Source organism: Bison bison, unplaced genomic scaffold (assembly GCF_000754665.1).
Source record: "Bison bison bison isolate TAMUID 2011002044 unplaced genomic scaffold, Bison_UMD1.0 scf7180017864526, whole genome shotgun sequence".
In the NCBI taxonomy this organism is placed as follows: domain Eukaryota; kingdom Metazoa; phylum Chordata; class Mammalia; order Artiodactyla; family Bovidae; genus Bison; species Bison bison.
In genome coordinates, this window is record NW_011495077.1 from 2,115,962 (window position 1) to 2,126,861 (window position 10,900).

The 10,900-nt window shown below is 42.4% G+C and overlaps 1 protein-coding gene across 2 annotated transcripts; it reads left to right on the forward strand.

Moving 5' to 3' along the window:
- Nucleotides 1-3,264: 3,264 nt before the first annotated feature.
- NGDN (neuroguidin, EIF4E binding protein) lies at nt 3,265-10,546 on the forward strand. 2 transcript variants are annotated; one of them, XM_010831302.1, is made up of 12 exons: nt 3,378-3,401; nt 3,729-3,788; nt 4,237-4,392; nt 4,630-4,701; nt 7,412-7,549; nt 7,976-8,060; nt 8,145-8,197; nt 8,445-8,568; nt 8,657-8,825; nt 9,567-9,723; nt 9,866-9,923; nt 10,376-10,546. In XM_010831302.1, the coding sequence occupies exons 4-12, from the start codon at nt 4,633-4,635 to the stop codon at nt 10,393-10,395; spliced, it is 873 nt and encodes a 290-aa protein (XP_010829604.1). In that variant the 5' UTR covers nt 3,378-3,401; nt 3,729-3,788; nt 4,237-4,392; nt 4,630-4,632; the 3' UTR covers nt 10,396-10,546. The 2 variants fall into 2 exon arrangements, with proteins under 2 accessions (XP_010829603.1, XP_010829604.1); XM_010831301.1 differs by lacking the exon at nt 4,237-4,392 and having other exon boundaries at nt 3,265-3,401; nt 10,376-10,542.
- The last annotated feature ends 354 nt before the right edge of the window (nt 10,547-10,900 follow it).

Sequence of the window (10,900 nt, forward strand, 5' to 3'; positions counted from 1 at the left end):
TAACAAAACAAAAATAAACAAGTGGGATTACAAGCTAAAAAGCTCTGGACAGCAAAGGAAGCCATCAACAAAATGAAAAGGCAACCTATAGAATGGGAGAAAATATTTGCTAATCATATATCTGATAAGGGGTTTACCCAAAATATAAATCATACAACTTAATAACAAAAAATTACCTGATTAAAAAATGGGCTGAGGATCTGAATAGTTCATAAATTCATGTTGAAATGGAAAATTTTTCATAATACAGATCTTGATAAATGGTATAAAATCTATTGGTTAATTGAGTAGGAGGAACTAAAGAGCCTCTTGATGAAGGTGAAAGAGGAGAGTGAATTTGCAGGTGGGTGGGGCTCCTGCTCCACACCACCCAGACCTGGGCTTCATCCTACTCAGGGTCTAGCTCAGGGTCCGGTGAGTGGAGACCTGTTCTGTTATCAAAATAAATATCAAAACAATTAAAAAAAATTTTTTTAAAAAAAGGAGAGTTAAAAAGGTGGTTTAAAACTCAACATTCAAAAAATGAAGATCATGGCATCCAGTCCCATCAGTTCATGGCAAATAGATGGGAAAGCAATGGGAAACAGTGTCAGACTTTATTTTGGGGGGCTCCAAAATCACTGCAGATGGTAACTGCAGCCATGAAATTAAAAGAGGCTTGCTCCTTGGAAGAGAAGCTATGTTAAACCTAGACAGGATATTAAAAAGCAAAGACATTACTTTGCTGACAAGGGTCCATATAGTCAAAGCTATGGTTTTTCCAGTAGTCATGCATGGATGTGAGAGTTGGACCATAAAGAAGACTGAGTGCTGAAGAATTGATACTTTTGAGCTGTGGTGTTAGAGAAGACTCTTGAGAGTCTCTTGGACTGCAAGGAGATCCAACCAGTCCATCCCAGAGGAAATCAGTCCTGAATATTCATTGGAAGGACTGATGCTGAAGCTGAAACTCCAATACTTCAGCCGTCTGATGTGAAGAGACAACTCGTTGGAAAATACCTTGATGCTGGGAAACACTGAAGGCAGGAGAAGGGGACAACAGAGGATGAGATGGTTTGATGGCATCACCGACTCAATGGACATGAGTTAGGGCAAACTCCAGGAGATGGTGAAGGACAGGGAAACCAGGCATGCTGCAGTCCATGTGGTTGCAAAGAGTCAGACACAACTGAGCGACTGAACAACAACGCTCTTATTTATAGATGAAAAGAGTTCAACTGAGTAGGCTGTCAAGCACCTGAGCTTCCACTGGGCCTGAAACAGCAAATAAATGTTAGATTCAGAGGCAAGGGGACTGGATACTTAACTCCTGCCTTCTTCGGGAGTCCAGCAGAAGATTTAGAAACCAGAATTTTCCCACCCTAGTTGCCGAGATATGGGAGTTACTCATTGTTTACTTTCAGAAGACTGCTACAAGTCAGGAAATCTAATTTCTAGTCCTAGAGCAACTCGACAGTTGTGGGGAAAATTCAAGACCATTATTTCCTCTTGCAGTGCTTATTTCCCAAGGCAGATGATGCACATATTTGCTCAGTCGTGTTTGACACTTTGAGACCCCATGGACTATATCCTTTCAGGCTCCTCTGTCCATGGAATTTTCCAGGCAAGAATACTGAGATGGGTTGCCATTTCCACTTCCATCTCCAGGGAATCTTTCTGACCCAGGAACGGAACCTGGGTGTCTTGCATTGACCAATGGATTCTTTATCACTGCACCACCCAGGAAGTCCAAGGCAGAGGACAGGAATAGTTAATACCCAAACAGCTGACTTTACCAGACTGTAAAAAGCAGGAGTGAGCTGATATATTTGAAAGTATTAAGAAAAGACAAAAAAGTGGCTTAAAACTCAACATTCAGAAAACTAAGATCATGGCATCTGGTCCCATCACTTCATGGCAAATAGATGGGGAAACAGTGGAAACAATGACAAACTTTATTTTGGGGGGCTCCAAAATCACTGCAGATGGTGACTGCAGCCATGAAATTAAAAGAAGCTTGCTCCTTGGAAGAAAAGCTATGACCAACCTAAACAGCTTATTAAAAAGCAAAGACATTACTTCGCCAACAAAGATCTGTCTAGTCAAAGCTATGGTTTTTCCAGTAGTCATGTATGGATGTGAGAGTTGGACCATAAAGAAGACTCAGCCCCAAAGAATTGATGCTTTTGAACTGTGGTATTGAAGACTCTTGAGAGTCCCTTTGACAGCAAGGAGATTCAATCAGTCCATCCTAAAGGAGATCAGTCCTGAATATTCATGGAAGGACTGATGCTGAAGCTGAAACTCCAATACTCTGGTCACCTGATGCAAAGGGCTGACTCATTTGAAAAGACCCTGATGTTGGGAAAGATTGAGGGCAGGAGGAGAAGAGGAGAACAGAGGATGAGATGGTTTGATGGCATCACCGACTCAATGGACATGAGTTTGGGTAAACTCCCGGAGTTGGTGATAGACAGTGAGGCCTGGCGTGCTGCAGTCCATGGGGTCACAAAGAGTCTGACACGACTGAGCGATTGAACTGAACTGAACTGAAGAAAAGATGAGGCAGCGCATAATGAAATACTACGTATGCACAAGCTGGGTTTGAATCTGTGTGACCAGAAGCAAGTCATGTAAACCTGAACTGGCTTATTTTGTAAAGCATCCTCCACTTCACATCCCCTAACTGGTAGAAGGAGGCAGCTGAGGGGGTCTTTACGCGTTGCCCTCAGGTGGTCACCATGCAGGTGAATGTGCTTATCTTCTGTGCCTAAATTCTGGCTCTGGGCTTCTCTGGCCCAACTCTCTTATTTATAGATGAAAAGAGCTCAGAGATCAAATGACTTCTCCAAGATCACACAAACGCCTTGAGGGTCTATGAAGAATCTAGCACGGCCTGCGTTGGAACATCAGCCTGGAATGGCCACTCCATAACGTGGCCACCTTCTCAGAGATAAGCTGAGGCCCGTCACCTAGCGGCAGGCTCAGGCAACGCAAGGGAAGTGTCTTGAAAGAGACTCCGGGTACTGCGGCATCCAAGAGCCAATACGCTCTCAGTTCGCTCAGTTAACTCCTTTTTCCCATTGGGCCTTTAAAAGTGTCAATCAACCAATTGCCGAGTTTTTACTGGCTTAACTCCACCCATTCCACTGAATCTACTAATCATATGGCTCTATCCAAAAGCATATTTATATTGGTAAAGCTCCTCCTAAGTCTGACGAGTTTAGCCGGTTCTTCTATTCCATTGGCTGGATCCGGCCCCTCCTCCCGTACATCCTGTTCGGAAGCGGAAATGAGAGAGCCTCTCTTCGTATTGGTTTAGATTTGCAAGCGGCGGTGACCTCTCAAGTCTATCATGACAACGTCCGCTCTCAGGAAGTACAGTTCCGGAAGGGGCAGGCTTTGTGAAGATGGCGGCTCCGGTGAGTTTCGTGTGTTTGCTTGGCTTGATATTGTGGACGTTTCCTTTCTCCTCCGAGGCAAATTATTGGCGCGGGGGAAGGATGGTGATAAAAATAGTTCTACCGAGGCGTCCTCCCAGCCACAACCGTAGTAAGGAGACGGGACTGGGACTCTTTTCCAATAACGTGAAAGGCTGGCCGGCCGTGAGGGGAGGCTGCATGGGCATCGGAGTGTGGAAGGCAGGAAGTCTGGGCTATTTGAAGGAAAGAGGGGACTTTTCCACCCCACTCCTTCCATCATATGATCCTGAGGAAAGAAATGACTTTTCTTTACTCTCCCTTCCATAGGAGGTGTTGGAGTCAGACCTACCAAATGCTGTGGCACTTTTGAAAAACCTCCAGGAGCAGGTGAGTAATCCCACCTCTTTTGGAATAGATTAGTTGCAAATCTGCTCTGACTTTGTTTGCCTTACCTCTGAAGTTTGGTGATTCGGGGGCATGTGGTTTTTCTGAGGCTCAGCGGTAAAGAACCCGCCTGGCCAATGCAGGAGACTCAGGTTGGATCCCCGTGTAAGGAAGAGCCCCTGGAGAAGGAAGTGGCAACCCACTCCTGTATTCTTGTCTGGGAAATTCCATGGACAGAGGAGCCTGGTAGGCTACAGTCCATGGGGTCGAAAATAATTGGATACCACATAGTGACTGAGTACGCATTTGAATGACCAGATACCTTAAAAGCAGGATGATCTAATGAAAACCTTTTCAGGCAACAATTCAGAGTAATTGGTTTCTGCATCCAAAGGAATATAGGAAACTTCAGAAAAAAAAGCATCTGAATCAATTTCCTTTATTCCTATAGAAAAGAAAACCAATGATGAGAAAGGTGACTTGCCCTTTGGGTGCCTAGCTGATATACGGTTATATACTAATAGATCTCACATTGCAAGTTCAACTGCACAAGGCTGCAGTGCACTCAGGACCACTGTCCCAGTTCCCATCTCCTACCTCTAGTTTGGTAAGTCAATCTCTTTAACTTTAAGAAGAGGTTGAAAGTTGTTTCTTCTTTTTGAAGAAGTATCGGAAGCAGCCTCTCCTGTGCTTTCCCGGAACTGAAAAGAAGATGATGGTGTACTTTACGCAGTGTCTCAGATATCAGTATTTTTTAGGTGGCTTGTTTAGGTTTTGTCCTTCACAGCTCACAGAGATGACTTGATTGTATTCTGACCAGGGGTTTTATTTGGATTAATTTCAGGTGATGGCTGTCACAGCACAAGTGCAAACTCTGACCAAAAAAGTTCAGGCTAAAGCTTATCCTACAGAGAAGGTAAGACGTATTGAAGAGTAAGCATCTCCTGACTTAATATTCTCAACCGTTCCATCCATTGTAGACTTATTCAGTGTGTTGTGCATCCTCAGTGCTGGAGCTCTGAAGATGAATAAGATCCAGTTTCTGTGCTGAAGTCTAGTAGAGAAGGCAGCTGAAAGCAGTAGGTATAAACAGTAGCGGTCATGGTGAGTGGCTGTGAAAACTGAGGAGTGAGATTAAATGATCAGCAGGGAGCAAAGGGAGTTAGGCGTCTTAGAGGAGGTGGCAGGATTGTGAGGAATAAACAAGGGTCAGAGGGATGGAAAGAAATAGCATGTGCGGAAACACGAAGACCTAACACGTGATGATATTCTGGAAAGGAGGTATGTCATGTAGTATGCTTTTTTGTACATTTTGTGTGTGTTTTGGGGGCAGGGCTAGAAAATATGACTGGAAAAGTAGTCACTCTATGAAGAGCCTTGTAGGCCAAATAAGGAGTTACTACTGTATTCATTTAATCCAAAATTTTGCGAATTGGGGGCATATTGCTTATTTTATGTACTAAGAAAAAGTGCTGCTTATTAATCTGTGACATACTAAGATACTGTTGATTTAAAGATGTATTCTGACTATGAAAATGATGTGTATCTTAAATACAGTGATTTTCAAATTAAGGTCTTGAAGTTTCCAAGGAATTATTGGGTATAGGTCAGTATAGAAGGAATGAGGGATCTCTGGATCCCTCATACCTGCTTGAACTGTGTTGCCTGTTTTATGTATTGAACTTTTGTTCTAAGATACTATTTAAGCATGACATTCCATAGGTCAGCAGAAGTATGGAAATCATTATAGTAGGTTAATAAAAGTCATTGAAGGTTTTTAAAACACAAGATTTACAGCAGACTTGTGCTTTAGGAAGATAGCTAAATGAATTTCTAAAGTATCTTTTTGCCATTTCTTTCTCTTCATTCATTTTTGTTCTCTTCTCATTTTTAATCTTCGCTTCTCGTTTTGTTTTTGTTTTTGTCTTATATGCTTGTAACCCATACTCTTGTAAGTCATAAGCTTGACAATGCCCAAGCATGTCATAAGATCTTGTTTCTCACATTCTTGGCTGTCTTTATTCTGGGTATGATGCTTTATGCATTTTAATGCCTGCTGCTCACATGTATCTTAGATCACTATATATTTATTCATTGAACAGATATTTAGTAACTTTGAGAATCAAAGACCTTTATCAGGTGTTTGATATGCTATAAAGTACTTTCCCATTTTATTTGAGTCTCATATGAGACTCTAACTATACCCTAAGTCTGCTTACACAAGTTACCTTTTTTATTTAAAAGAATGCACTTATAATTTATGATTAGCAAATCATATCGGAGAAGGCAATGGCACCCCACTCTGGTACTCTTGCCTGAAAATCCCATGGGCGGAGGAGCCTGGTAGGCTGCAGTCCATGGGGTTGCACTTCACTTTCACTTTTCACTTTGATGCATTGGAGAAGGAAATGGCAACCCACTCCAGTGTTCCTGCCTGGATTATCCCAGGGACGAGGGGGCTTGGTGGGCTTCCGTCTCTGGGGTCGCACAGAGTCGGACACGACTGAAGTGACTTAGCAGCAGCAGCAGCAGCAAGTCATAATACACTGTAATGTAATACACTTCTTTGGTGGTGGACTACCTGTGCAGCATGTGGAATCTTAGTTCCCTGACCAGGGACTGAACCCGTGCCCCCTGCAGTGGAAACGCAGAGTCTTAATCAACGGACCACCAGGGAAGTCCCTGTAATACATTTTAATTTTTAGAAAGTTGAAAAGATGCATGAAATCACAAAGAAGAAAATTAAAAAAATCAGTGTAATCACCATTCTGAGATAACCACTGGGGTACATTTACAAATTTTGTTTGTTGTAAAAGTAATATGTGCTTGATGGAAAATCACTTTTATAGTACACTCTATTTCTTCCTTTTCCTCATCGCAGTTCCCAGGGGTAGCGCTTGCTAATTGTATTATCTTCATTTTTCTATACATGTAAAATATGTGTATCATACTTCTCCCTCCTCAATTTGAACCACATTATTCACTCTTTCTACGTAGGTAGAAAGTGTGTTGACATAGAATTAAGTCCATGTCACTGTGTATAGATCCTTGTTTTTACCTGTAATGTATAATTTCATCATATGGGGATAAATCATATATTCACTATATGTGATATATATTCACTGTAGTGACTCAGCAATCACTATAAAATCATGATGACTGTTTTGGTTAAATTAATTTAAGATTCAGCACTGTGTGGAGATACTTTTGATAGTCACAACTTGAGGGGTGGGCTCGGGGGTGGAGGTCAGGGCTGCTGTGGAGTGCCCTCTAGTCCTCCTCTGTTCACTGTAGATTGAACAGTGCTCCACAGCAAAGAATTATCTGTCCCCAAATAGCAGTAGCCCTTGAGTTCGAGAAACCTTGCTATAGAGATTTTGGGGGTACTTTATTGGTTTTCCTGCTCTTCCTGTCTTCCATAATTCTGTGAGCTTTGTTTCTGTCATATTAGCATAATTTCCTCTGTGGCCATTTTAGGTATAGTCACTTCTTGAGACTACTCTAGATACTTTACATGAACTGCTTGGAAAAAACTTGAATGTGGAAAGAAATTATCCTGTTTTCCCTAGGGTCTCTCCTCATTCTCTGGTTAAAACTGAATTTGCTTCTCTTATGATTCAACGCAGGGTCTCAGCCTTTTGGAAGTAAAAGATCAGCTGTTGCTCATGTACCTTATGGATTTGAGCCATCTCATCCTGGACAAAGCCTCAGGAGGTTCTCTTCAGGGACATCCTGCAGTTTTGAGACTGGTGGAGATTCGCACGGTACAAAGCATTTGGCATCTTACGGGCTCTAAGTTGCTAAATCCTGAACTCCAGGACTGTGACATGATCACTGTCATTTAAGTGGGTGTTCTCATGTTCCCTGGGTCAGGAAGATCCCCTGGAGAAGGGAATAGCAACCCACTCCAGTATTCTTGCCTGGAGAATTCCATGGACAGAGTAACCTGATGAGCTACAGTCCATGGGATTGCAAAGAGTCGGACAGGACTGAGCAACTAACACTTTTATTTTTTTTTTTTCATTTTTCTCATGTTTAATGAGGAAACCAAATGGAGAAAAAGCATTTTTGTTTTCATTTCCTCTACTTTTTGCATATTTTAGGAGCTTTGTCCGGCAGCTTAAAATAGGAACTTTTGGTGTGTGCTTATTTAGGGGAAGGACATGTAACGGTATTTAACCACATTTTAGGTTTTGGAAAAGCTTCGTCCTTTGGACCAAAAATTGAAGTATCAGATTGACAAACTGGTCAAGACTGCAGTGACAGGCAGCCTCAGTAAGTAGGGGAAACTGTAAGGTTTTCTGGGGACCATTCAGAAAATTCCAAGTCTTGTAAAATCTCTTGCATCTTTTATTGTAGGTGAGAATGACCCACTCCGTTTTAAGCCTCATCCTAGCAATATGATGAGCAAGGTAAGAGGCTGCAGTACCCTGATTTTCCTGGGGATCTAAATGTGGGTGAGCCTTGGGCTCCTGGATCTCCTGGGATTTCTCTTACTACTGTTGACTCCCAGCTTGTGCCTAAGAGTGTTGAATATGAGATTCCTCTTTTTCCCTGTGGTTTGTATTCCCACTTTCCCAGTTACTTCAGCTTTTGATTTCCTTGTCACTTATTTGACTAACTCTTCCTAAGTTTGTGGACGTTATATTCCTCTTATAGTTGAGCTCTGAGGATGAGGAGGAAGGTGAAGCAGAGGAAGGCCAGTCTGGGGCTTCAGGGAAGAAATCTGGAAAAGGAACAGCTAAGAAATACGTCCCACCACGCTTGGTTCCAGTGCATTATGGTATGAACTGTGGCTGCTGCTTCCTCTGTGTGAATTGTGTTTCTCTTCTCTGTTCTGGGATAACCCTTGCTGATTTTTAATCACATAGATGAAACAGAAGCTGAGCGGGAGAAGAAGCGCCTAGAACGAGCCAAGAGACGGGCGTTGAGCAGCTCTGTCATTCGTGAGCTAAAGGAGCAGTACTCAGATGCTCCAGAGGAAATCCGAGATGCTCGGCATCCTCATGTTACTCGTCAGAGTCAGGAGGATCAACACAGGTGCAGTTAGAAGTTGTTACTATGCTGTAGGGGCTTGTCCTTTTGTTTTGAATGAATATGATTAATCTGATTCCAAGAGAACCCATGTTATGTAGGAAATGGAGTACTAAACTTGGGTTAATGATTTCTAAGAATTAGAGTTTTGAAGTACAGAATGGGGACTAGGGGGAAAATGTTGTCCCCCACCCCCACTCCCGACCCAAGCTGTTCAAGCTAAGCAAACACTCCATGGAGAAAAAAATATGCATTGCCACAGACTAAGGCTTTAAAGTTCTCTTTCACTATCCCTGTTCTTTATTTTGTGAAGAAAGCAAGAAAATCAGGTTTTTAGATAAGTTCAGGGAAGAAAAGTAGAAAAGCAATTGTTGAACACAGATTTGTCAACTTTGCCTAGGTATCTATCTCTACAGTCGATAGATAACAGTGAGAGGGTCTGTGTAGGGGATCCTGTTTATGAAGCTGGAATGCAAAGAATTTTCTTATATAATAATTTAAATATTCCTGTGGATGGGCTGTGAGTTCATTTGTGGGGAGGAGGGAAGTTTTAGCAAAAGCATTTCATTGAACATTGAGTACTGAGCATATAGTATCACGTCAGCAAATACTATAGTGGCTAGCTATGAATTTCTCGAGAACTGTCTGCATGATGGCTGAGTAAACACCTGGGCCAGGTTCTTGGCTGCAGCTTTCTGCCTCAGGGGACTGAGCATGCTGGAGACAGTGTCTGTGTTTCTCTTGCAGGATTAACTATGAGGAGAGCATGATGGTGCGTTTAAGTGTCAGCAAGCGGGAGAAAGGACGGCGAAAACGAGCAAATGTCATGAGCTCACAGCTTCATTCCCTCACGCACTTCAGTGACATCAGTGCTCTGACAGGAGGAACCCCTCATCTTGACGAGGTGAGGTGCTGATCCAGTGGTGGGAGGTGACCTTCATGCTTTCAGCTAAGTGTACGTGGGCTTATTACCACGAGGAACTTGGAAGGGGACACTAACACTTGAAAGCGCACAGCCATTCCTTCCCTTCTCCGTGCATCTCCAGGATCAAAATCCTACTAAGAAGCGGAAGAAGATACCTAAGAAAGGTCGGAAGAAGAAAGGTTAGTGAATGGCTCACACCTGGGTGATCAAGTGCAGCGTGGGCTTTATAAATTGAGATACCAGCTCTGGATTTGCCATTCTAGTTCTTACCAACTTTTATAGTATCTCTTCCATACTGGGCATTAATCTCTTTAGATGTGGGCCTTTATTTTTTTTTCTTTTCCAAGATGAAAATCAGTGTCATTCACAAAAGAGACTTCTGGATTCTGTCTCTGAAGTCCCCATAGCTCCTGTGCAGGCTTGCTTACGTAAATATAAAAGCATCACTTGAAGGAACTGCGATCCAATGTCAGTTTCCTTCCTACTTCTAGTCTTTCATCCTGGGGGGATACAGAGTACTGCCGAGGGGACCCACTCCTAAGGAGCCCTTTTCTCTAGATGGTCTTTTTGTCTGTCTCTTCGGTTTTTCCCAACTGTCCTTTGCCTCATTCTTGGTTTCCCTTCCTTTCAGGTTTTCGGAGGCGGCGGTGATTATGGGTGTACATACTTAATTTATTTTTGTCATCCGGGATACTTCTAATTTCATTGTATGTAGGTTTTTTCTTTGGAATTCATTAATCATTTACTCTGGACATGTGGAAAGATCTTTATTAATAAAATTGATTTTACTTAACAAATTCAAGCCCCTTTTGCACATGTACTATATGACTGGAATCTCTGGGTGTGGGTATTTTTGGTGACAGGGTGATGGAAAAGGGAAAGAGGAGATCTTGGGGGGAATAAGAAAGTTTGGCTTTATATGGTTTTCTTTGATAAATATGTTACCCAGAAACTAGAAATTGGCTATTTAGTCAAAAAATATTGAGAGATTAGAGTAGTGTAATAACATTCTTTCACCCCCATGTTGCCCCAAGTTCCTGTGTGGTTTATGTAATGATAATACAGATAATCTGAAATATATGGACATTTTAAGATTTACTCTGTATCTTATGGGAATCCCCGGGTGGCTCAGTGGTAAGAACCCGCCTGCCAATGC